Source organism: Aquarana catesbeiana, linkage group LG03 (assembly GCF_042186555.1).
Source record: "Aquarana catesbeiana isolate 2022-GZ linkage group LG03, ASM4218655v1, whole genome shotgun sequence".
Classification (NCBI taxonomy): domain Eukaryota; kingdom Metazoa; phylum Chordata; class Amphibia; order Anura; family Ranidae; genus Aquarana; species Aquarana catesbeiana.
Genome location: NC_133326.1, coordinates 485,862,456 through 485,889,577, shown reverse-complemented (window position 1 = coordinate 485,889,577; position 27,122 = coordinate 485,862,456). Strand labels below are relative to the sequence as shown.

The 27,122-nt window shown below is 44.1% G+C and overlaps 1 protein-coding gene and 1 long non-coding RNA gene across 6 annotated transcripts in view; one reads left to right on the top strand and one right to left on the bottom strand.

The window, feature by feature from the left end:
• Positions 1–6,512, bottom strand: part of PCDH1 (protocadherin 1) — a 296,202-nt gene extending 289,690 nt beyond the window's left edge. For all 5 annotated transcript variants that reach the window (XM_073621038.1, XM_073621041.1, XM_073621042.1 and 2 more), the window contains exon 1: positions 6,123–6,512. In XM_073621038.1, coding sequence (XP_073477139.1) covers positions 6,123–6,174 — 52 coding nt within the window. In that variant the 5' untranslated portion in view covers positions 6,175–6,512. The remainder of the gene's footprint in view (positions 1–6,122) is intronic.
• The window catches only part of LOC141132509 (uncharacterized), a 32,582-nt gene continuing 11,862 nt past the window's right edge, over positions 6,403–27,122 (top strand). Inside the window, exon 1 of the long non-coding RNA XR_012242918.1 lies at positions 6,403–6,786. This is a non-coding gene — a long non-coding RNA (uncharacterized lncRNA). The remainder of the gene's footprint in view (positions 6,787–27,122) is intronic.

Below are 27,122 nucleotides of genomic sequence, written 5' to 3'. Positions count from 1 at the left end.
GTGAAAATCACTAAGAACGCAGGCACGGCGAATATTGTAGGAGGGGGACTGTGGAGATTGGGTGGGGTTGAAGCTACAGGTGACAGCTTGGAGAAAGCAGGTTTAATATTGCAAATACAGACACCAAGGATTTACGTTGAGACAACAAGTGTTAGGTGGATCTCAGTGGCATCCTCGCCGACGCTGGCCACGATTCTCCCCTCACACATACCAAAAAAACGCACTCGCTGTCTCCGATTTCCTCCTGATGAGCAAACGCACATTCAAAAAGCAAATACGCCAGCCCTACGTCTTCAAACGCCTTCGTTATTTTTTTTCCTAATCCGACTTGACAGGGGAATCCTACAAACCTATAGCTTATTCAACCTATACAAAGCAGCTTAAGCATTTACGAACGAGCGAATACAAAAGCTGTTGAATCTGATTTCTATACACAGCATAAGAGAAAAATAAAACACCACACAGGCATGTTCGTTCCCAATAATCCTCTTCGCTTACTCTACTGGCAGACACAGACCACAGTTGGCGAACCGTGATTAGCCAGCCTCTATAACACAGCCTGACTTTCACTGCCGCCGAGCACAAGTGGAATGCTGTAGTCACTAGATAATTGATAGCTCTGGAGGCGAATGGACTTTCATTATCCGGCAGGGAAAAAAAAAAAAAGTGGCACAAATCCCCCTCCCTTCCCCGTCAAACAATTCCCAGACTAAGGACCAAAGCATATCCCCAAGTGACTGAGCTTCGGCGGAAGGAAATGCAACCGCTGCAGTGCCTTGAACAAGATATTAGGACATATTAGGTTTTCTATTTATGATGCAACAAACCTACTGGACCTTAATCTACTGGCCGCAATCTGGTCAAGAATGTTAAGAGTTAAATCTGTGCGGTTCGAAAGAGATCAATACTTCCATTGTTACGCATTTCTCCCCTGCATTGTGTTCCGTAAACAACTAAATACACTTAATGGCAAAACAAAAGAGGAAACCTGATTAAAAAACAAAAAAGCAATAATGAAAGCGTTCATGGAGACCCGTTTGTCAGGCAGAAAAGCACAGCCCAGCGAGGCTGATCGCATCTCATTTCAGGCAAGACGCGAGTAGGAGATTCAGGGATAGGTCGGGACTGGCAGCTCTTAAGAGTCTGCAGCGGCTGAGCCAGACGTTCATTAAAACCAGGAAAGGATGGGGACATGACAACCAGGGAGATTGCAAGCTTTTGTGTACGTACACAACAGAGGTGGGACCTGCAACGCTGACCACTACACCAGCCAACATTCCAATGTCTTTCAAGCCAACCGAGCCCATTTAATGAAGCAGGGTACCGTGCAAAGTGCAGTGGTAACCAACAACAACCAGTAACCCACAGCAACCTGTCGGTGCTCAATATAGAAGCATCACTGGATGCTATGGGTGACTGAACTCACCGCTTTACGATCAATAGAGCCTTCTCTGCTTCATTTACAAGTACCATCAAGAATTACATTACTTTAATATGAACATCTTGTCAGGTCTGCCATGATCGTGGCTTTGCCCATGACAAGCGACCTGCCTATTGCAACAAAATGGATGGTAGCAAATTATATATATATATATATATATATAAAAAACAACTCATGGAGTCCATCCAATTGTGGAACGTATCTTGCCCATTTCAAGGGAACAGGAAATAGATTTGCTAATTAAGATGAACTTTCTCAGTATCACACCATCTGTGAACTGGGTAGCAGTCGGAAGGTTTTAACGAAAAACATTAAAAAAAAAATAGTTAAATAGGAAGGGAAAAAAAAAAAAATAAAAGGCACTCTGCAAGGTTATAGAACAGGTGCTACATATTGCACTCATCAGCAATACCTTGGGTTAAAGAGCAAACATTTCCCACATGCTACACAAAAATAAATGCAATGCAAAAAAAAAAGGAAGAGCATATATGCGCAAGAATAAATGAACTGCCTGCCTATCTCTCAAGCCACCCAAATAATATACCACCACCATTCTCACTTGAGATGTAGACAAATTAGAAATTAAATAATGTATGGCATCCCATAGACCTCTATAGCTTGTGCAATATTCTATAATGCATTAGGTTAACAAATCCATATTCCTGCATTTAGCCCACCGAATCTACATGGCTTGATCAGTTATAGGCACAACGTTCGTTAACCATTAGAAAAGTGCCTCGATCAATGATTTCATTAAAATGGGTTTAAATTGCAAGACAAGAGCAATAAATTCTAAAAGAATTCCACTCCAGCTGCAACACACTTTTTTTGGGGATCAGCGCAAGAAAACCTGTGTCACTATATCTGATAGACAGGCATATAGGATCTTTAGAAATCTGCTTCGCCATACATGATCTGTCCGCAAATACATCACCTTTATCATCATGGCAGCAATTCTGATGCGTCTTCCTAAGTGCCAAGTCATAAGAACTGTTTATGGCAGTCAGACTGGCTTATTTTAATGGCATTCGCTGATTAAATAAGTCTCTTGGCCAACTTGCCAGTGGGTAATGTAAGGATTGTTTTAAATACTGAGAAGACATAAAACGCCACATATTGTCCATTAAAAAATGCAGTTGAGGAGACGGGGGACAAAGTTGCACTAGAACTGGCAAAAAAAAAATAAATAGAAAAGCCTTACATAAATATAGTACTAAGGTTTTCAATGATTGGAAAAGGGTGGATGTTACAGCAGATACATATAGAACAAAGGTTTGGAAGAGGTGAATGCTATGGTAGGTACATATAGAACGTCGGTGGGTTTGCAAATATTGGAATAGGGGATGCTACAACAAGCATATATAGAAAGGTGGTGGGTTTTGATGGTTGGAAAAAGGTGAATGCTACACATCTAGGGCGACGGTGGGTTTCCAGTGATTGGAAAAGGTGAATGCTACAGCAGGTACATACAGAACGATGGTGGATTTCCGACTATAGGAAAAGGAAAGTGCTACAGAAGGCACAAATAGAATGATGTTGGGATTTTAAAAAAGGTGGATGCCTCAGCAGGTACATATAAAAAGATGTTGGGTTTCGAAGATTAGACAAGGTGGATGCCACAGCAGGTAAACCTAGAACACCAGTTGGTTTCAGATGATTGGAAAAGGGTAGATGCTACAGCAGGTGCATCCAAGGATAAGACTAATGTACTCACTGCAATAACTGGAGTGAGAAGACCCCAGCCTTGCACTGAACTACTCCTTGACTAACCGGCTGGATCAGTGCTCACAAGACACCTGCAGGCATCTCCAGCCTATCTGAGAAGGTGCAGCTGCTTTCCCTACCGCTGGCAGTGCAAAGCCAGGAAACCCGAGCTGAGAAGGCAAAGCTAGACTATGCAGGCTTGCAATCTGCTCTGTAGAATATCTCACAACCTACTTCCTCCCACCCACCCTCGGTGCTCTTCACCAGCATACATATGTTATAGTGTCCCTAGCAGAAGCATTTACCTCCATGCACACATTGGAAATATCAAGCAACGTAGCAGCAGTACACAGGGAAATCACAGTACTGCCTCTGAATACAGCTCAATTACAGCTACAGAGCCTGACCACTGCTAGAGACAGCACAGCACTAGATGCCGTGTCATACCCTCTTATGCAAGTCTGGGTGGACATAGCCAGCTATTGCTGGAAGAAAAGGCAATGGACTCCTATTAGACCTGCAATGAATGTTATTTACAAATCTATATGCAGAATAAGATGTGGTCATCTAGGTTACGTCAGGGTCTCCAGAGCAGGGTCTCCCCTTAATCTCTCCAGATCCCCCCCTCCCCATACCCCATCTCCATCACATCCACTCTTTAGTACATCATCAAACATCACTCTATACTACTGTGACATGTTGCTGTGATCATATTTATTTCTGGGGTACAGATCAGATCACACAACCCCTTCACCACCCTCTGGAGGAACAAGAGGAATATAGGAATGTGCTGATCAGCCTCCCTATGTGCAAGAGGTCCTGCACACAAGCCATGTTCATCGCATCTAGACCTTCGTACATCACTCTACACTACTGTGACATGTCAGTGTGTGATCATCTGTATTACTGGGGTGCAGATCACACAGCCCCCCAACCTCTGGAGTACTGAGGCTCTCATTTATACAACAGAGAATATAGGAATGGTCTGATCAGCATCCCACTGACCACGCAAGGGGTCCTGCTCTGCACACAAGCCATGTCCATCACATCCACTCCTTGGTACATCATCAAGCATTGCTCTACACTACTGTGACATGTCAGTGTGACCATCTGTATTACTGGGGTGCAGGATCACACAGCCCCCCCCCCCACCCCCCACCCCCTTGAGTACTGAAGCTATCCTCTCTATAAAATGATAGGAATGTTCTGATCAGCCTCCTTATGACAGTGCATGGGGTCCTGTTCTGCACACAAGCCTGACTAGAAAGCATCACTCTATACTACTGTGACATGTCAGTGTGATACAAATCACACAGCCAACCACCCCGTTTAGTACCGAGGCTCTCCTCCCTATACAGCGTAGGGAATATAGGAATAGTCCGATCTGCCTCTTCGGACCACGCAAGGGGTCCTGCTCTGCACACAAGCCATGCCTATCATCAAACAGCTACTCTACTGTGACATACCAGAGTGCTTATCTGTATTGTTGGGGTGCAGATCCCTCTGGAGTTGTGAGGTTCCCCTCTAATATACATAAGGAATATAGGAATGATCTGACCATGCATGGAGTCCTGCTCTGCACACAAGCCAGCCCATCATAGCTAGTCCTTAGTACATCAAGCATCACTCCATACTACTGTGACATGTCAGAGTGATCTATATTTTTGGGGTGCAGATTCCTCTGGAGTAGAGAGGTGTCTTCTATATAGAAATGATCTCATAATTAGTCCTTAGTACATCATCATCAAGCATCACTCAATACTATTGTGACACGTCAGAGTGATCATCTGTATTGTTGGGGTGCAGATCCCTCTGGTGTATTCCTCTATATACATTGGGAATATAGGAATGATCTGACCATGCATGGGGTCCTGCTCTGCACACAAGCCAGCCCATCATAGCTAGTCCCTAGTACATCATTAAGCATCACTCCATACTACTGTGACATGTTAGGAGAGATCATCTATATTTTGGGGTGCAGATGCCTCTGGAGTTCTCCTCTCTATATACAGAGGGAACATAGGAATGATCTGACCATGCATGGGGTCCTGCTCTGCACACGAGCCAGCCCATCATAGCTAGTCCTTAGTACATCATCAAACATCACTCCATACTACTGTGAGATGTCAGGAGAGATCATCTATATTTTGGGGTGCAGATCCCTCTGGAGTTCTCCTCTCTATATACAGAGGGAACATAGGAATGATCTGACCATGCATGGGGTCCTGCTCTGCACACAAGTCCATCATAGCTAGTCCTTAGTACATCATCAAACATCACTCCACACTACTGTGAGATGTCAGGAGAGATCATCTATATTTTGGGGTGCAGATCCCTCTGGAGTAGAGAGGTTCTCTTATATACACACAGAGGGAACATAGGAATAATCTGACCATGCATGGTCACACAAGCCAGCCCATTCCATCCAGTCCTTCGTACATCATCAGGCATCACTCCATACTACTGTGACATGTCTGTAATTTTGGGGTGCAGATGTGTGTGTAGCAGTAGTGATTCCCTCCTCTAAAGACGTTGGGAATCTAGGGGGTGATGTGATCAGCCCCCCTAGGACCAAGCATGGGGTCGTGCTCTGCAGAGTGGAAGTGGGGTTCCCCAGTTTTGGTAAAACGTATCTATCATGACATAGGGGGTGTTAGGACCCCCCATCCATAAGCAGCAGTGAAGGGTCATTAGATGGACCATTGATGGTTGGTATTCCTCGGTGTCCTGGACGATCAGCAGAAAGCAGCAATCCAAGGCTTCCATCCTGGTCACCCCATGTTGGGGGGTACAGCGCCCCCCACTTCCCATTCACCTCTCCATCATGGGGGGGGGGGGGGTGACGCCCTATGACTTAAAGGGGTGCTCCATGGAGGGTTCCCCCAGCAGCAGGCAGGTGATGTGTCCGAGAAGTATCCGATGAGGATTTGGGGAGGTTCCTCCACACTAGATCTAGTAGTTTTAGGGGCTTCCTTACCTGTGTTGTCCCCCTGTCTCCTCCAGCCGCCTCCCCCTTCTGCGCTCCTCATCGCTCGCCTGGCCGGTCTGGGCTGTCACATCCACAAGTCCCGGAGAAATGGGCGATCGGATGGTGAGCGGTGTGTGTGTGTGTGCCGGCTGATCGGCTCCCCTGCGATCACCTGCTCCTCCAGTAGGCAGCGCTCAGGATGGGGAGATCCGTCCCGGAGAAGTCTATGCTTGTGTATGAGCCGGGAGAAGAGCGGAGTCCGCTGTCTGTGTGCGGGGGGAGGAGCCGGCCGGGATCAGCACTCAGCCAGCATCTCTTCCCTGCCTCTCTCAATGCAAAGCTGTCAGCTGCTTGTTGCATGCCTTAACTCTGCAAATGGGGGCTCCTCTTCCTCCTCCTCACTGCCTTAACAAACACAGCCCCTCCTCCTCCTCCTCCTCTACTTGTTTGATCCAACAGAAGGAGGGGGGCAACTCAAAGGAAAAAAAAAAAATCATTTCATTGCAATATTTCTGGGTGTTACAATCACAGGCTCATTCTGCTAGGCTGTGATCTGATGGAGAAGGATAAGCCCCATCCAAGTCAGGAGACAGACAGTCGGATCGATCGATGTATGGGTCCGCATGGAGTTTGCATGGTTGCCTTGCATTCGTATAGATCCAAAGACCTGCCGGTAGGTTCATCGGCTCCTGTTTAACCGCTTCAGCCCCAGAAGATTCTACCCCCTTCCTGACCAGAGCACTTTTTGCGATTCGGCACTGCGTCGCTTTAACTGACAATTGCGCGGTCGTTGCGACGTTGCACCCAAACAAAATTGATGTCCTTTTTTCACCCACAAATAGATCTTTCTTTTGGTGGTATTTGATCGCCTCTGCGGTTTTTAATTTTTTGCGCTATAAACAAAAAAAAGAGCGACAATTTTGAAAAAAAAGCAATATTTTTTACTTTTTGCTATAATAAATATCCCCCAAAAATATATAAAAAAACATTTTTTTCCTCAGTTTAGGCCGATATATATTCTTCTACATATTTTTGGTAAAAAAAAATTTGCAATAAGCGTATATTGATTGGCTTGTGCAAAAGTTATAGCGTCTACAAAATAGGGGATAGATTTATGGCATTTTTATTATAATTTTTTGTATTAGTAATGGCAGTGATCTGCTATTTTTATTGTGACTGCGACATTATGGCAGACACATCGGACACTTTTGACACTATTTTGGGACCATTGTCATTTATACAGCGATCAATGCTATAAAAATGCACTGATTACTGTGTAAATGACACTGGCAGGGAAGGGGTTAAACACTAGGGGACGATCAAGGGGTTAAGTGTGTCCTAGGGAGTGATTCTAACTGTGGGGGAGGGGGGGCTACTACTCACATGACAGCGATCATTGCTCTCAATGGCAGGGAGCAGTAGATCTCTGTCATGACACAAGGCAGAACGGGGAAATGCCTTGCTTACATAGGCACTTCCCCGCTCTGCGGCTCCGTGACACGATCACCGCTAACCCACCAATTAAAGGGGACGTACAGGTACGCCCATTTGCTCACTGCTGCCATTGCGCCGTCATGCGGCGGTCGGCAAGTGGTTAATGTTGGCCACGCACGCTTCTATTTTATTACTCGATTAAGGCACGATTTGATCAAAAATAAAAAATGGATGAATCTGCAAGCAATCGAATAGTCACATCTTCCCTTCCAATCGCTTTAGATCAGTTTCAGTGAACCTTAAGGCCCCTACACACGATACAAAAATCAGAAGAAAAATTTTGTCCAACGAACGATCTGCCGATTTTCGGATCGTTAGGTGCTTTTGACAGCCAAGTCCGGTTTTTCATCAGACAAAAGCTGGATGTGCGGACTATAACATTTTTGTCAGATGTGAGCTCAACGTCCGATTTTCGTTTAATCAGTACAGTTTTCGTACGAAAAAAATCGTAAGAGCAAGACTACGCATGCTCAGAAAAACGAAAGAACACATACTAAACGAATCAACACATGACGTCACTTCTGAAGTTGTATTCTGTCATATGTGAATTTTCGTATGGTGAGTAACCTCTTCACTTTCGACATGAAACTAGCATGCAACAAAAAACGGTTGTCCAAAAATATGATCCTGTGTGCAAGGCTTAAGTTGATTGGCCAGGGTGTAAAATGATCATTAGTTTTGCCTCCATTAGCAGCAGGCGGGTTGGTATACAAAGCTGTCCTGCCAGGAAGCTGTCAAAGCAGACAGCCAATCATTAGAAATGTGCGATTCGTTTCACTCCGAATTCGTTTTCTAACGAATTTTGACAAATTCGTTAATTCGGAAACATCCAAATTAACGAAAACCCATTTAACGAATTTTCCCGAATATTCGTAAATTCAAAACTTTGAAAATTCGTAAATTCAGAAATCTGAAAACCGGAAAATCTGAAATAATAACTAACTATTAATTTACAGGTATTGGAGGTATTGGAATTTCCTTTCAAATTTGGCTGTTAGTGAACGTAACAAATACAAATCTATCCAAAGTTACGAATTATCCGAAATAACGAATGCCGTATCTAAACAAATGGAACATAATGAATTAATAATAATAAATAACAATACAATAAGTAAAAGCAAACAGGGTCAGTTATCCAGCGCTCAAGATAAGAAGTATATTAAACTAAGCAGCTGCTATAATCAAATATAACATTAAAGTGGTTGTAAACCCATTACAACCACTTTAACCTACAGGTAAGCCTAGATTAAGACTTACCTGTAGGTGCAAGAAATATCTCCCAAACCTTAAAGGTTTAGGAGATATTTGCAGAAATAGCGGCACTGATGTCTACGGCGCATGCGCTGTTAACATCGGGCACAGGCGCACTGAGCGTGCCGTTTCTAACGGCGATCATGCCGTTAGTGGCAGCACCAGCACGCATGCACGGAAGGACGTCATCGTGGCTCCGGCCAGTCACAGCGCCGGAGCCGCGATACCTGGAAGTCACTCCGGGATGGATGGCGTCGTCGGAGAAGGTGAACGAGGGCCGATGTGAGGGCTTCGATCTCAGGTAAGTCATTCATAATTTTTTTCAGAGGCATTACTTCCTCTTTAAGGAGAAAGCAAAAAAGTTCCTAAGAAATAAGTTCTTTCCAACTTAAGCAGCGCTGCTTAAGCTGGAAAGAACCTATTTCTTTGGAACTTTTTTTCTTTCTCCTTAATAAAATAAATAACATTAATAATAATTAAAAAAAACTTTTTATTGTTATTATTTGTTATTAATTAGTTCCGTTCCATTTGTTTAGATGCAGCATTCGTTATTTCGGATAATTCGTAACTTCGGATAAATTCGTATTCGTTATGTTCACAAACAGCCAAATTTAAAAGGAAATTCCAATAACTATAATTTAATAGTTAGTTATCATTAGTTAGTTATTTAGTAATTCTTTAGAATTTTCGGATTTTCCTTCTTATTTTTGGATTTTTTTAATTTTCGGATTTATGAATTTACGAATTTATGAATTTACGTGTTTACAAATTTTCGAATGTATGAATTTTCAAATTTACGAATTGTGATCATAACAAACGACCCGAAAAACGAACAAAAAAAAAAAAAACGAATGAAACTAAAACGAAAACAAACTAATTTATCGTCAGTGCACGTGTCTACCAATCATAAGTGGCTCAGGCATTCCCCGTCCTGCAGCCTCACGGATACATACTCCTTGTATATGTGTGGGAATGCTTGCTGGCTGTCCACTTTGACAGCTTCCTGGTGGGTAGAGATGGGCTCAGATGTGTTCGAAATCCCACGTTCCTGATCCCGCCAGGTAACCGATACTGCACACGTATAATCACAGGCAGTGAGACATTTCCTGCTCCGCAGCTGCACAGATCAGGAAAATGTCTCACTGCCTGTGATTAGCCGTGTGCAGTATCGGCTTCCTGGCAGGATCGCGCACGTGGGATTTCGAACACGCCCCAGCCCATCTCTACTGGTGGGATAGCTCAGATGGTTCGAAATGGATCGAAATTTGGCCGGTTCAGCAAGAACCGACCAAGATTCAATCCATGTATGGGCAGGCTGTCGATTCATTGATCGACTTGGGTACAACCAGGCTATTGGATTTTTTAAATGCAATTACTGCCTGCGGCTATAGCAGCTAGCAGTAATCATTGTGTTCTACCAGCCAGAGACGCTGTCTCTGCCCCCCTCTGCTGGCAGAACACAATAGCGCTGTGTTAGGCATTCCCCCAAAAACCTTGACTGTGTTGATGTGGGAATCAAGCGATTTTTCTTTCCTTTCACCCAAAAATTGAATCATCCATGAGCTGCTTTAGACAAGAGCTACTTCACCAAGAAGCTGTCAAAGCGGACGGCCAATCATAGGCAGCAGAAACATTCACAGTGGCACATATACACGCCACACATACACGCTATTTGTTAACGTGTGACTGCGGGACTGGAAGTACCTCCACTGCCAATGGTGGGATGTCAGCTTTGACAGCTCCCTGGCGGGATAGCTAAAGCTGTCTGTAGATGCTTTGAATCTCGGACAATTCAGCAGGGACCAGCCAAGATTCCAACCATGCATGGGCAGGCTGTCTGTGCCCAACTTGATTGATTGATCTACTTGAGTTCAACCAGCCTGTTGAATTTTACATGTGATTATTGCTAGCAGCAATTATAGCCGCTAGCAGTAGACACTGTGTTCTCCCAGTGGGTACAACCTCCCCTGCCCAGAGAACACAATGGCTCTGCGGGTGGGATTCAGCCATTAACACTGTTGATGGTGGAATCAAGAACTTTTCTTTCCTGCCACCTGTGGCAGGAAATGAAAATCACTCCATCTATGGCCGGCTGTAGGTGGGTTCGGACATGAACAGTACAGTTACAATGCAGTTCAACACAAGAGGGTTAGGATGGCCCTGCTTGTGAGAGCTTGCAGTCTAAAAGGGTGGGGCAGTGTTGCCAACCGTCAGTATTTTTACAGGCAGCCTGTAAAAAACGGGCATTTTTCTCCTGCCAATAAATGCCAGTGACAGGAAAAAGGTTGCCAGTAAAAAATATGGCTGTGACGCTCAGCTTGGAACTGCGCATGCAAGCCGAGGCCATCAGAAAAAATGGTTTGGGTGATATTTTGAGGCAAGACTGGTGATGTAGCTTGTCGATAGCTTTGTATGATGTTGCTAGTATTTTGAATTTTATTCACTGGGCATTTGGAAGCAAATGAATGAAGTGGCAGAGTGGGTTGGTGGACACTCAAGTAACAGTGAATATATAGCACTTTAACAAATGGGCCACAATAAAGGTAAGTATGTGCTGACAGGAACACTTTAAATGGAGACCCTATTGCCTGACCATTCATTTCAACAACAATCTTCCCATATGTTACATGCATAACATATTTTTTGCATGTTCTGTGTAGACATACAAAAGCCCTTAGGCTGGGTTCACACCATTGCGAATTGGATGCGGAGCAGGAGATTTTGACCGGCTCTCACATGTGATCAGTTATGACACCAGCCATTTGATGGTTTGACAGATTGGTTGAGAGCATAAACAATGTGACAGTTAGCAATCCCGGCATTCCAGGAATGTAACTCTTTTTTGAAACCAGTAAAATAATACTAAAGCTTCTTTTTTTTTCTTTCTAACAAACAAACATGTCACACTCACCTGCTCTGTGCAATGGTTTTGCACACAGCAAACCCGATCCTCTTCTTCCTGGGTCCCTCGCTGACACTCCTGGCTCCTCCAACTCGAGCAGTGTCCCTAGAGAAAGCTGCTTGTCCTGGTTGCATCCATAAGACACATAAAGGCGTGGCTCGGCCCCACCCCCTGCTATCTTCTCATTGGTTCACTGGCTGTGATTGACAGCAGTGGGAGCCAATGGACTGTCTCAGCCAATGAGGAGGGAGAGTCCCCATCCAGCCAAGGCTATTGTTAACATTGCTGGATCGAAGGGGGCTCAAGTAAGGAGTGGGAGGGCCATTGCACACAGAAAGTTTTTTACCTTCATGCGTAAAATAGATGAAGGTAAAAAACCTTCAGCCTTTAGAACCACTTTAAATTGATGGGTTTACTTATTCCAAATATGTTGCTGCTAATAAAGTTTATACATTTATCTGAAATTTAAAAAAAAGTAGTGGCCAATTTTTTTCAAGCAGCGTTTCCTTTGCTTGTAGTAATTTATTGCATGTTATTGTTCTTGCATACCGCCTGCCTCAATGACAGTATCCTGGAGGGTGCGTTTGACCTAGGACTAAAACCATAGACGGTTCAAATTTCAGCTGGTTTAGCAGGAACTGGACAACATTCGAACCATGTCTGGGCAGGCGAATGTACCCAAATTAATCATCTTGGGTACAACCAGCCCATCAGATTTTACATGGAATTATTACTTAAGCCACTAGCAGTAATCACGGTGTTCTCCTTGCAGGGACAGCTTCCTACTGAGAGGACACAATGGCTCCATGGGAGGCATTTGAGCTATTTCCTTATCTGCAACCCGTGGTTGCAGGTAAGGAAAATCACTCTGTCTATGGCCAACTTAAGATCCGAACACGCTTGAGCTTATTCCTACTGGAAACAATGGGAGACAGCTTAATTAACATCTATAGTGCTGTAATTCTCAGGCAAAGCCAGGATGTAAACAAACAGCTCAGGCCGCAGCCCTGGGATCCAGGTAAGTATACATCTAAGGATGGGGAAAGGGGCTTACTTTAGGTCAGTCTAAAAAGACAAATAGGATAAGTGCATTGTCTTAAAGTGTACTTATACTTTAAGCCACACTCTTCAGTAACTTTAGAAGCAGCCCCATTCAATAGCCCACTTGCTGATAAACAAGGTAAGCACTGAGGTGTTTGTTGACAAATGCTGATAAGCTGAACACCAGGTCTAGTCTTCCCCCACTAAACAAGGTCCTGCTATGTGCTCAGCAAATGCTGACAGTAAACACACACTTTTGTCACTAACGGTTGAAAGTTTGTTGTTTGTGTTACAGCCAGTCTGGGTGTGGTAGTGACAAAACACGGCACCGTTTGTACTGGAAACACAGACTGCACACCTGTATGGGAAGAACTCACATCAACATTTCTCTACTTCAAAAGCTTGCAGGAAAATAATACCAAAATTCATCTTCCTCCACCATGAAACCAGTGGCATTCCATTCATTCAGATCCCCCCAAACTGGAAATTCAAGCCAGTACAATGACACTACTGAGTGCATCCTGGTAGCAAAACAGGTTTTTCTAGTTGGATTCTGTTTACATGGCATACAGGGATTGGATTGCAGCTCGCCACAGGGCCGAGGATAAAAAATGTACAATAATTGTATGATTATACAGAGACATAAATAGCAGCCATCTTCTTATAGGGATGGAAATAGTACAGGGTTACCTGTGTTATGGAAATGTAATTTACCCAGGCTGCATTGAACTAGTAAAAGAAAATGCAGCCATATTCAAAGGTTGTAATTGCTGGCCTCTTTTAAAAAATGCCAACTGCCTGGTTTTCTCTATTTTTGCAATTGTAAGGCTGCCTGTAGATGGGTCATTATTTATTGATCAGCCAGTGGGCTGAACAGATTTCACCATGCACAAAAGTGAGGTGGATGGAGGAATACCTCCACTGTGTTATTATATTCCTCTGCTGTCAGAATACACTGATCAGTGCTGCAGCTGATTGGCTGCAACTGCTAATTAAATTAACATTTTCCAACATTTTGGCCAGGTTCACACTGGTATGACAAATGCTCCGACATTGGGAGCTCATGTCGCATGACATGTGAAAATCAATGTTTCCCTGTGGGAGACACAAGTCGGTTCAACTTTGAAAATGCTCCCTGCACTACTTTGGTACGACTTTGATCCTACTTCAGCCCATTGAATATCACTAAAGTCGGATCACCATCTTGACTGATCCGACTTGGCATGCGACTTGTGGTCTGATGATCTTGAAGGGGAACTCCACGTCAATTGAAAAAAAAAAAGCGGCATAGGTTCCCCCTCCAAGAGCATACTAGGCCCTTTGGTCTGGTATGGATTTTAAGGGGAACCCCCATGCCGAAAAAACGGCGTGGGGGTCCCCCCAGAATCCATACCAAACCCGTATCTGTGCACAAAGCCTGGAAGGTCAGAAAAGGGGGTTGGGACAAGCAAGTACCCCCCCTCCTGGACCATACCAGGCCACATGCCCTCAACATGGGGGGATGAGTGCTTTGGGGCAGGGGGGCCCTGCACTTCCCCACCCCAAAGCACCCTGTCCTCATGTTGATGAGGACAAGGGCCTCTTCCCAACAACCCTGGCCATTGGTTGTCGGGGTCTGTGGGTGGGGGGTTTATCAGTCGGATTCTGGAAGCCCCCTTTAGCAAGGGGGCCTCCAGATCCTGGCCCCCCACCCTATGTGAATGAGTATGGGGTACATTGTACTGACGTCTTCTGCCTCTGACAGTTGTTCTCCCCTCTCCGGCTCTTCTCCGCTCTCTCTCCGGTCTTCTCTGCTGTGTTCTCCCTCTGTTTTTCTTCCGATGTTGACTTGACGGTCTCTCCCGCTCTAATGTTGGGTGTGCAGTGTGCCCCTACTTATTGGCATGGGGCGGAGTCAACGGGTGATGTCACCCGGAGGCCCCACCCCTTATGATATCACCGCCCTATCATGCCCTGGGCAGTGACATCATAAGGGACAGGCCTCTGGTGACCTCGTCCCATGCCAATATAAGTAGCGGCACGCCGCGCACCCAGCATTAGAGCGGGAGAGATCATTGAGTCAACATCGGCAGAAGAACAGAGGGAGAACACAGCAGAGAAGACCCAGCAAAAGAGCGAGAAGATAGCGGAGAAGACCCAGCAGAGGCAGAAGACAGCAGACAGAGGGAGAAGAACCTGAGAGGGCTAGAAGACCTCAGCAGATAGCGAAGAAGACTCAGAGAGGGGAAAAGACATCAGTGGAAGAGGCAGAAGAGCCGGAGAGAGGAGAAGAGTTTGTAAGAGACAATGGAGCTGCCTTAATAAATTACTTTAAAAATATGTGTAGTGTATTTTATTTTTGACACTCTTTTTAGGTGAATGGGTAGCGGTACAATGCACCCCATACTCATTCACATAGGGTGGGGGGCCGGGATCTGGGGGCCCCCTTGTTAAAGGGGGCTTCCAGATTCCGATAAGACCCCCGCCTGCAGACCTCAACAACCAACAGCCAGGGTTGTTGGGAAGAGGCCCTTGTCCTCATCAACATGGGGACACAGTGCTTTGGGGTGGAGGGCGCAGGGCCCCCCGCCCCAAAGCACCCACCAAACCATGTTGAGGGCATGCGGCCTGTTACGGTTCAGGAGGGGGGGTGCTCGCTTGCCCCCACCCCCTTTCCTGGCTGTGTGCTCAGAAAAGGGTCTGGTTTGGATTTTGGGGGGACCCCATGCCATTTTTTTTGGCGTGGGGGTTCCCCTTAAAATCCAAACCAGACTGAAGGGCCTGGTATGCTCCTTAAGGGGGAACCCATGCCATTTTTTTTTTTACATTGTGCGTGATGTTCCCCCTAAAGATTCATACCAGCCACAGTACCTGGTATTGTCAGGGATCAAAGTCGGATCCCTGTTCATTAAAGTCGGACGCATGTCGCAGGGCGAAGTCAGATCCAAAGTGGTACGACTGTTGTGTTATTCCAGTGTGAACCCGGCCCTTGGTTCAACAGGAAAAGATTGTTAGATCGACTTCTGTTCAGTGGGAACAGCCAGAGTTGCATTGAAGATTGGCCAGTCCCCCCTCCCCCACGCTGAAGTGACCCAGTTTCAATCCATCTATGGCCAGCTTAAAGGATAAGTTCACCTTTCTTAACATGTTACACCCATATTTGGGGTGTAACATGTTATGAATGCACCAGCCCCCTCACCTCCTGCTCTCCCGCTGTGACAGCTAGCGGGGAATCACTCCCCGCTAGCTGTCAAAACATTTTAAAAGACTCGGCCTGGTGGGGCTCCGCCCACCCGGCCATGTCACTCATTCACAGCGCTCTGTGAATGGAAAACATAAGGTCCGGGCAGCCTTTGTGGCTATCAGCGTGTAGTTTTCAATGAACTACCATGGCGCTGTGAGCATACATTCTTCCTGTCAGCATGTATCGGCTTCCTCCTACAAGGTACGGGAAAGCCGATACACTGACAGATCTGCATGGCACCACCAATCTGCAATGCTTTACAGGCTCCTGCAACAAAAAATAATAAATGCACATTTTTTTACCCTCAAAAAAAGTGCATTTATTATTTTTTGTGAAAAGGGGAATTTATCCTTTAAAGTGGTTTTAAGGGCTCAAGGATTTTTACCTTCATGCATTCTAATCCCCTTATGGAGTCTTCCATTTGTAAATGGACATTTTATGGTTACACAACCCATCACATTGCTATGATCTTTTTATATGGACTATAAACTGAAAGACTTATGAATAAATGGTTGTGGAACAAATCATCTGAGTTTCCATTATTTCTTATGAGGAAATTTGTTTTGATATACAAGTGCTTTGGTTTACAAGCATGTTTCCGGAACGAAAATATGCTTGCAAACCAAGGTTTTACTGTATCTATATAACGTATTTATCTGCGTATAACACGCACTTTTTTCCCCTTAAAATCAGGTAAAAATCGTGGGTGCATGTTATATGCCGATCCCCACTGTCCGAAAAAAACTGAGCGCCGCCGAAAAAGACCGAGCAGAGTGCTCGGCTCCGCTCGCTGTCACGCCGTCCCGCCTCCCTGCTGTCTCTGAGAGGATGAGGAGCGAGCGCTGCCGAAAAAGACCGAGCCGAGTGTACTGTGTACTCGGCTCCGCTCGCAGTCCCGCCCAGTCCCTCCAATGGACCTGTGTTATGTCAATCATAGGAGCTGGGCGGGACTGCAAGACGAGCCGAGTACACAGGCTCTGTCTATCTCGGTGGTGGCAAACTTAAACAATTACATGCTGAAAACAGCACTGGGCAATACTGCAAACAGCAATGGGCAATGCTGCAAATGGCACTGGGCAATGCTGCAAACGGCACTGGGCAAGGCTTCAAACAGCACTGGGCAAGGCTGCAAACAGCACTGGGCAAGGCTGCATGTGACAATGGGTAAGGCTGCAAATGGCACTTAGCAAGGCTGCAAATGGCACTGGGCAAGGCTGCATATGACAATGGGCAAGGCTGCAAATGGCACTTAGCAAGGCTGCAAATGGCACTGGGCAAGGCTGCAAATGGACACTGATAAGGCTGCATTGATGGGCATTTAAATGTAAGTTTTTTCCTTAAACTTCCCTCCTAAAAGTTTTTTCCCTTAAAATGCCCTCCTAAACTTGGGATGCGTGTTATACGCCGGCGCATGTTATACGCCAATAAATACGGTATATATATCTCATTGGGAGTGCACTAAGAGTTCTCACAGCATTATTCCATCTAGCTGATTGCTTAGTTAGAATAACATGATCCACGGGAGTACAATTGAACCAAATAAACGTCCGTGCCCCCAGGGGTCAAAGTGGGGAACTTCCAGACACGTCCGCAAACTATATCACATCCAGATACTACCTTGTAAAACTATGAGAATTATATGCAAATATTGCTGTGTACCAAAATCTTCATCCATAAACAGGCTAATAAAAGAACATATATGTATAAAAAGCAACACAAATTATATATGCAATATCCTATTATAATCCAAAGTGACTTGTGCAATCAATGTCAATAAACGTGACTCTCCAAAGTGACTGGTACCAAATTCCAAAGTGACTATATACGAAGGATTGGTCACGACTTCTGTGCAGAAAGTGATCAACACTCGTGCTCCCCTCTCGGTTCCACACTCACCAGATAGCTGCACCCCTACAGGGGTAAAACGCATGTAGTCAGATTATCCTTTGTGCCAGATATCCAACGCAGGGACCTCTTCCACGGTGTGTTAGATCACAGGATATCGAAAGTGACGTGATCACGTTCCAAGTGCCGTCTTGCGCGTTTCGTCATCTGACGCCACCAGCAGCGGCACCGCTTTTGACGACGTCCGATGACAAAATACGCAAGTCGGAACTTGGAACGCGATCATGTCACTTCCGATATCCCATGATCTAATATCCCATGATCTAGGTCCCTGCATTGGATACCTGGAACAAAGGCTAATCTTGATTGAGAGAGTGAAGTTCCCCTTCTGGCAGTTGGCGGATCAAATCTTTCTTTTCTTCAAAATATAAAGCGGCACTTCCGGGTGTGTCAGAGTAATTGTGTCCTCCACCACCCAGTGTGCAGTGCCCTTACACAATGGGGGGTGCATGGCACTGTGTGAACACTGCATGCACACTCCAGATTGGTGGCATCTAAAAGGGTGTGGCCTCCCTTCTACCAGGCCGCAACTAATACTGTCACACCGTGCTCCAGCGTGCTCACTATACAGCCATGCCACCCCCTCTGCTTCTAGAAAGCAAGAAAATGGCAGGGCCATAGATAGCACAGCAGAGCATGCAGGGCAGCATGTCCATCTATGTCATCTGTTAGAACCCTGTCTCAGCACGGGGTACTACAATATCTACACCAAGTTAATACTGTACATGTTTTTAACATTTTATTATAAATCTTTTTTTTTTTTTTTTTGTAAGAGCTGGTTTTCTCTACCACTTATACATATACTTGTACTTGCATGATACATTTTTCAAAGTTTTTTTTTTTTTGTTTAAGGATATTATTAGGTAAAACTAGGAACTTTGAACAGGATCAATAATACATTGAATTAAGCTGTGTTTAGCCTAGTCTAGCTGGAGAAGGCTCATACCATGCAATCAAGATAACTGCACTTCAATGACCCATTTTCACTTCTGCACATAAAATTTATGTTTTTAAAGTGCATTTTTCAAGCTATAGTATGGGAAAGGAAAAATTCTTCCTTGCAGTGGGTTGTACCTGCACTGCAAAATGTTAAATGCTCATTTAGGTTTAGGGGGCTGCAAACAGCAGATTTATTGACCCAGTCCTCCAGTTATGCAGACTGCCTCCAGGCTGTAAGACTGTTCCCCTCTTCTTCCCTATGCCCCAGCGGTCACAGGTCCTCTGCCATCATCAAGCCCAGTGCCCTGCAACCTACGAGGATGCCAAAGAAGGGAAATACTAAGGGGCATTCTCCTCACTGACCTCCATTGTAAAGGGCAATCTCCTCACTGACCTCCACTGTAAAGGGCATTTCCCCACTGACCACAAATGTAAGGTGCATTCTTCCCACTGACCATAAATTTAAGGGGCAATTTTCTGACCACCATTGTAAGAGACATTTTCCCCACTGATCACAAATGTAAGGGGCGTTCTTCCTACTGACCACCGATGTAAGGGACATTGGGGGTGATTTACTAATGCCCCGTACACATGATCCGAAAATCGTACGAAAAATGTTGCATTCGAATTGATCGTACGATAATCGGATCGTTAGTCGATAAGGATGGTTCATCCGATATTATTCTATCGTACATGCACCGAATTTTTCGTACGATGTCAGATCGTATGATTTTCATTCAATCAGTACAGCTATCATTCCAAAATGCAATACAAATGCATTACAACACATGACATCACTTCCGAATTTTTATTCTGTCGTACGGGAATTTTCGGGACTTTAGTAAACTCATCAGATTCGACGTGAGATTAGCATGCAAAAAAAAAAACGGACGATCATTCGTCCGATAATTGGATCGTGTGTACGGGGCTTAAGAAGAAGGCACTGCACCAGTTCATACATTAATTGGTGGGCCGGAAAAGTCATTAATTGAACGTGCGAACCGGCGCACATTGAAGTGCAAACAATAATAAATACCCGCATATGTAAACTGCAACTGTCGCTAGGGTAAGTGCAGTTTTCTCATTGATAACAGCGGACGCCCAATACAATTGGTTAATTCATCTCATTGGATGTGTCTTGTTAGGCAATTAGTACGGTAGGTGTTCTCAGTTAATTAACCCTTTTGATGCTAATCTCATTCCTATCACTACTAATATATCTTTGAAATGTGTTTTTTTCTTTCTTTACCCAAATCTTTCAATACATTACAAAGAACAGAGAAGTGTTTCTAAACCCAAAAAATTTTTAGATCTTGATCCTTAAAGGTGACAATAAACTGCAATCATTTAGATCTTAAATAAATTAGTGCAAGAGCCTGTTTGATTTCCTATATTTTGAATTAATTGTTCAAGAGCGTCTTCCTATTACCTATTTTGCCTAAATATCGAGTTGTATAGAGGTTGGCCAATCAGATTGCATAGTGCATGACCATCTTAAGTGCCAAATTTGGAATGTAGACGTGCCATGAGCCACTTGTATTTTCCAAAGGATATTTATTGGGCATTATACAAGGCACATAAACAAACACCTTTTTCAAGACATGCTAGAGTGATCAGGAAACTTTAAACTACGGCTCTCCAGCTGTTGTGGAACTTCATATCCCACGAGGCATTGTAAAACTCTGACATTCACAGACATGACTAGGCATGATGGGCATTGTAGTTCCTGAACAACTGGAGGGTCGTAGTTTAAAGACCCCTGTGCTAGACCATTATTATGCCTCCAGAATTGGAGGTGGACACAAGAACCTACATCTATAGATATATCTATACACACACACACACACACACACACACACACACACTGAAGCAGGAAGCAATACACATTGGCCCGGAAGTGAATCTGTACACAGGAAGTAGGTGTGTGTGTTTGGGGCCATTCATTGAGGCCATTGAAGCCATTCATTCAATTCATTTAGCCCTTCACACATGACCCACACAAACACCACTCCATGTAAAAATAAATCTTATTTAATAATCTTGTTTTGCAAATGAGGATCATCTCTTCTTCAGAGAACAGTGAGCTGGGCATGGTGGTGGGAAGAAATTAGCAGCAGTACAAGCAACTTCCTGGAGGGGCGTGGTGTCATTCCTGTGTGCTGGCCACCCTTTCCCGGGAACCAGATATATGCCATGGGTACATACCTCCACGCACACAGCAGTTGCGCATCTCACATACACAGCGGTCACGCATCTAGCTGTAGGAAACCAATTTTTATGGAAATTAATAGTAAAGCATATGCAGATTTCCAGGGCTGGACTAACACATGTTTCTAGTGAAAGGCAACTGGTGTTTTCTATTAAACAAGGTCTAAATGAGCCATTGACATGCATCACAGTTGAACTTAGGAATGTGTCTTTCCAAAGTTAAACTAAATGAAATCTTTTCTTTTTTTTGCTTGGGGATAGAGTGCAGAGGGATTAGAAGTCTTGTCAGTTTTGGTGATGTCTGCACCCCTGACAGGGTGAAGACACCTCCCAAATTTTGCCAGTTTCTCCTTCAAATTTATTCACTTCCTGTCACATAGCCAAACAGGAAGTGAGGGTAAAACCCTACCAATGTCTTTCCTTGGAGACACACAGGTCAATCTAAAAAGTTTCCCCATTAGGTAAAGTGCACTCTAGCATTTTGCTCTGTACACCCAAAATTATTAGGTATCTTGGACTTTGGGGTTTATTTACTAAAGGCTAATTTACTTTGCAGTACAAGCACACTTGGAAGTGCAGTTGCTGGAGATCTGAGGGGACATGCAAGGAAGATAAAAAAAACAGCATCTTTGCTTCTACATGATTGGATGATAAAATCACCAGTGCTTCCCCTCAGATTTACAGCGAGTACACTTGTATTCCAGAGTGGATTTGCCTTTTATGAACTCCAAAATACTTATTATAATAATTTGGGGTGTACACAACAAAGTGTTATAGGGCGTACCCACGGTCGGACTTTGTTCGGACATTCCGACAACAAAATCCATGGATTTTTTCCGACGGATGTTGGCTCAAACTTGTCTTGCATACACACGGTCACACAAAGTTGTCGGAAAATCCGATCGTTCTGAACGCGGTGACGTAAAACACGTACGTCGGGACTATAAATGGGGCAGTGGCCAATAGCTTTCATCTCTTTATTTATTCTGAGCATGCGTGGCACTTTGTGCGTCGGATTTGTGTACACACGATCGGAATTTCCGACAACGGATTTTGTTGTCGGAAAATTTTATCTCCTGCTCTCCAACTTTGTGTGTCGGAAAATCCGATGGAAAATGTCCGATGGAGCCCACACACGGTCGGAATTTCCGACAACACGCTCCGATCAGACATTTTCCATCTGAAAATCCGACCGTGTGTACAGGGCATTAGAGTGCAATTTGCCTAATGGGGACACTAGTTAAATTGACCTGTGTGTCCCCAAGGAACGACATTGGTAGGGTTTTACCCTCACTTCCTGTTTGGCTATGTGTCAGGAAGTGAAGCCAATTATCAGAAAAGTGACACAAAGCCCAACCTAAAAAAGACAAGCAGAGGTTCCAACACTCAATTGGTTTCCCTCAAATGCCCACAATTAGAATAGGATTGTCTTGAGCTAGATTTTAGCTCAGTACTCTAAATCAGTGGTTCTCAACCCTGTCCTCAAATACCCCCAACATGCCATGTTTGCAGGTTTTCATTCATCTTGCACAGGTGCTTTAAATCAGAGTCAATGGCTTGGTATTTTGGGCAGCTATTTTAGCTAAGATAAATTCCCAAAACATGTCCTGCCGGGGGTACTTGAGGACTGAGGCTGAGAACCACTGCGCTAAAATGGAAAATTGAATACTTACCTCTCTGTAATTTTTTTTTTTAAAACATAAAAATATGCTACAAATTTTGTTGGTCAACAAAACAGGACTTGGAAAAGAGCAAGGAAAGCAAAAAACACATGTATGTTAATTTGTACACTAACAGACTATGGTTTTGAGGTCTGACCATATGATCTGACGTGAGTGCATGTGGCCTTGTATGGTTAAGGAGTCAAGTTTAGAGGTGCTCCCGTTCAACCCGTGCAATTGCATGTATGTTGTTTAACATTTACTAAGATTTTGGCCATGCAGTGAGCAAACGCATGTGAACGAGCGCAACAGCCTCTTGCGCATGTGCAGTGCTTACATTGATCTCACGCAGTTGTAAACGTACTTGCGGGCACAGCAGGCTTTCTCTGAAAAAGTTATTTTCTCATTCTATTTTGGGCATATTTGTTACTTGGGCAGTTGTTACTGAACTTTCTCACATCACCCTATAATATTGGCACCTCCATTTTCTGTCAATATTGATTTGGAGATGCCGTGCGCCATGTCCATAGTGGCGCACGGATTGCATTCTCCCATGCGCCGAGATCGCTATAGGAAATGTGGGATTCCCACTCTGTTACCGGCGCGCCATTTCATAAATATGGAAATGTGCATTGCGCCTCTACTGATGGCGCATGGCTTTCGTAAATCACCCCCATTGCTCCACTGGCTACCAATGTAAGGGGCATTTTTCTCACTGGCCACCAATTTAAGGGACATTCTTCCCACTGACCGCCACTGTAAGGAGCATTCTCTCCACTGGCCACCTATGTAAGGGGCATTCTTCCCACTAACCATTAATGTAAGAGGCGTTCTTCTCACTAACTACCAATGTACTGTAAGGGGCATTCTTCCTACTGACCATCGATGTAAGGGACATTGTTCCACTGGCTACCAATGTAAGGTGTATTTTTCTCACTGGCCACCAATTTAAGGGACATTCTTCCCACTGAGCACCACTGTAAGGGGCATTCTTCTCACTGACCACCAATGTAAGGGGCATTTTCCCCAATGATCACCAATGTAAGGGGCATTCTTTCTACTAACCACTAATGTAAGGGCCATTCTTATCGCTGACTACCAATGTAAGGGGCATTCTTCCCACTGACCACCAATGTAAGGGCCATTTTTCTCCCTGGCCACAAATATAAGGAGCATTCTTCCCACGTAAGGGGAAACGTGTCTACTAACCATGTTTGAAAGGAAGGGTCACTTTTCTGCTTAACATAATTTGTGAGGGAACATTACAGTTTTCACTGGCTGAGTTTATTTTTTTTCTGGTCATTATCATTATTATTTGTTTTATTTCAGTATTTTTACAGAAAACAATATTGTTATATCGAGCAGCCTGGAGTGTCTAATATTTCTTATTCTTTTTTTTGTCTAATATCCACAGTACTGTATAACTGCTCATGCTAATGTCTTGTGGGCTGTAGATATAATAATTATTTTGCAGGGGTTCCATGAAAAATTAAAGTATTACAATTATTTCAAGGGTTGCTTCACATTAAAAAAGAATAAAAAAGGTTGGTTTATTAGCGATAGATGCCCTTATACAGAAATAATGCAAAAAAAAAAAAATGGTTCTTTTTCATAACTAATAAGGATGTTGCTTTAATATCCTGCTCAAAATTTGACCATTGAAATCGAATTGTCCGCTCAGGACAATACTGTACCTCTACTCCTCCTTGCTGTAACTTTTACAAGTGAGTCTCCATGAATCAAGCATTAGCCCCTACAATTCCATGGCACTCTCTCAAGGGAGCCTTCTTTTTCTCCAGGACACGAAGACCCATATCCTGTTTCCTCTTATTGATCATATATTACTCTACTTACCCGTGGCTATCGGTCCATAAAAAATGTCATGTTCTGCTCCACAGAAGCAATGATTGCGAGTTATCAAGACAGATGATTAAATCAATGTATGAGATATTCTTTCTGTGACTACAGCGTAAGCATTTCAAGATTTGCGATACCCGCAGGTAATAGCAACCAGCGCATGTATTACCCATCAGCCTCTCACCATTTGTCCTGGACTGCTCTCCATCTCCTCTAGCTGAGAAGACTGACAGCTAAGCTTTTTTTTTTTTCCCTTTAGCAGTCTTCATTAAATATGAGTGAATGAACGAGAAAATAAACAATTTGTTATTTCCAAATTTAGACTGTTGGCTTCTCACTCTGCATCAAAATCTTTCATGAGCTGTAGCGTCAGAATCATGTGTCTGCTTTAAAAGGGAAAAAATAGATGTTTGTGGATAATGAATGAAGTGTGGAAATACAGCTCAGCAGTTAGAATGTAAAAATACACAAGACCTCATTAATTGTAAGCTCATCATAAATCATCACATTTCCTATTTACTGGATATATAATATATATATATATATATATATATATATATATATATATATATATATAGTCTGCAGTGTGCCTTTTCTACGTCTCTTTGTAGATCTAAACCCAAGCAGTTGTCCAGTGGGTTATCAATGTTTATGAAAGTCCTTGACTTATTATATGCCTCGGGAGGGTGGATTCATGCTTGCATGCCTGACCTGTCTTCCCAGCTTTTCTATTTTTTTTTTAGATAATATCTGTTAAATCAGCAACAATTACCAATAAATGTAATGGGAGAGCCTATTTATTAATCAAATCATTTATTTAGGTAGCCCCACGTATTACATACAGGGCTATATACTGACATTATGCTGCCCTAGGCACATTTGAGTGATGATCCCCTTTCTTATGAACCCACCCTTCTTTTATTTGATTGTTAAAGTAGTACTAGATTGCTCTCTTGGAGGTGCAATTATGATGCTGCCCCCTCTGACTGTACCACCATAGGTGCAGTTTTCAATGCTACCCCTCCTGAAGGTGCAATTATGATGCCGTTCCCTCTGACGGTACCATAGTAGGTGCAATTATGATGCTTGATGCTGCCCTCTCTGACACTAGGATGCTGTGTTCTGTGACTGTACCACTGAAGGTGCAATTCCGAAGCTTGATGCTACCCCTCCTGACTGTGCAATTATGATGTTGTTTCCTCTGACTGTACTACCGTAGGTGCAGTTATGAGGCTTGATGCTACCCCTCCTAACCGTCCCACTGTAGGTGCAATTATGATGCTGTTCCCTCTGACTATACCAACATAGGTGGAGTTATGATGCTGCCTCCTCTGTCTTTACCAACATAGGTGCAATTATCATACTGTTCTCTCTGACTGTACCACCATAGATGCAATTATGATGCTGCCCCCTCTGACTGTACCCCCAAAGGGGCAATTATGATGCTGCCCCCTCTGACTGTACCACCATAGGTGCAATTATGCTGCCCTCTCTGGCTGTACCACCAAAGGTGCAATTATGAGGCTTGATGCTACCCCTCCTCACCGTGCCACAGTAGGTGCAATTATGATGCTGCCCCCTCTGACTGTACCACCATAGGTGCAACTAGGATGCTGTGTTCTGTGACTGTACCACTGAAGTTGCAATTCCGAAGCTTGATGCTACCCCTCCTGACCATGCCACTGTAGGTGCAATTATGATGTTGTTTCCTCTGACTGTACTACCGTAGGTGCAATTATGAGGCTTGATGCTACCCCTCCTAACCGTCCCACTGTAGGTGCAATTATGATGCTGTTCCCTCTGACTGTACCAACATAGGTGCAGTTATGATGCTGCCCCCTCTGTCTTTACCAACATAGGTGCAATTATCATACTGTTCTCTCTGACTGTACCACCATAGATGCAATTATGATGCTGCCCCCTCTGACTGTACTACCATAGGTGCAACTAGGATGCTGTCATCTCTGACTGTACCACTGAAGGTGCAAATATGAAGTTTGATGCTATCCCTCCTGACCGTGCCACTGTAGGTGCAATTATGATGCTGCCCCCTCTGTCTTTACCAACATAGGTGCAAATATGATGCTGTCCTCTCTGACCGTACCACCATAGGTGCAATTATAAAACTTGAAGCATCCCTCCTGACTGTGCCACTCTATGTGCAATTATGATGCTTGGCGCTGCCCCTCCTGACCGTTCTACTTTATGTGCAATTATGATGTTTGCTGCCCCCTTCTACCGTAGGTACTGTTATGATGCTTGGTGCTGCCCCTCCTGACCATTCTACTGTAGGTGTAATTATGATAAATACAGGAGTTTTTTCCTTGTTTGTAAATATGAACTGAATAAATATTGCATATTTAAATGTCTGTGAGCCATTCTAGACCTGCAATTTAATCCACCTTGTGCAAGAGTTGTAGATTGTCTGGCACAACATTAGCGATAACACATAGCCACAAAAGACCCAGCAGCGTTCCCTGGAGAGCTTCCCAGCTTGGCTCAATAAGGAGTGCCTAAACTCAAGGGGG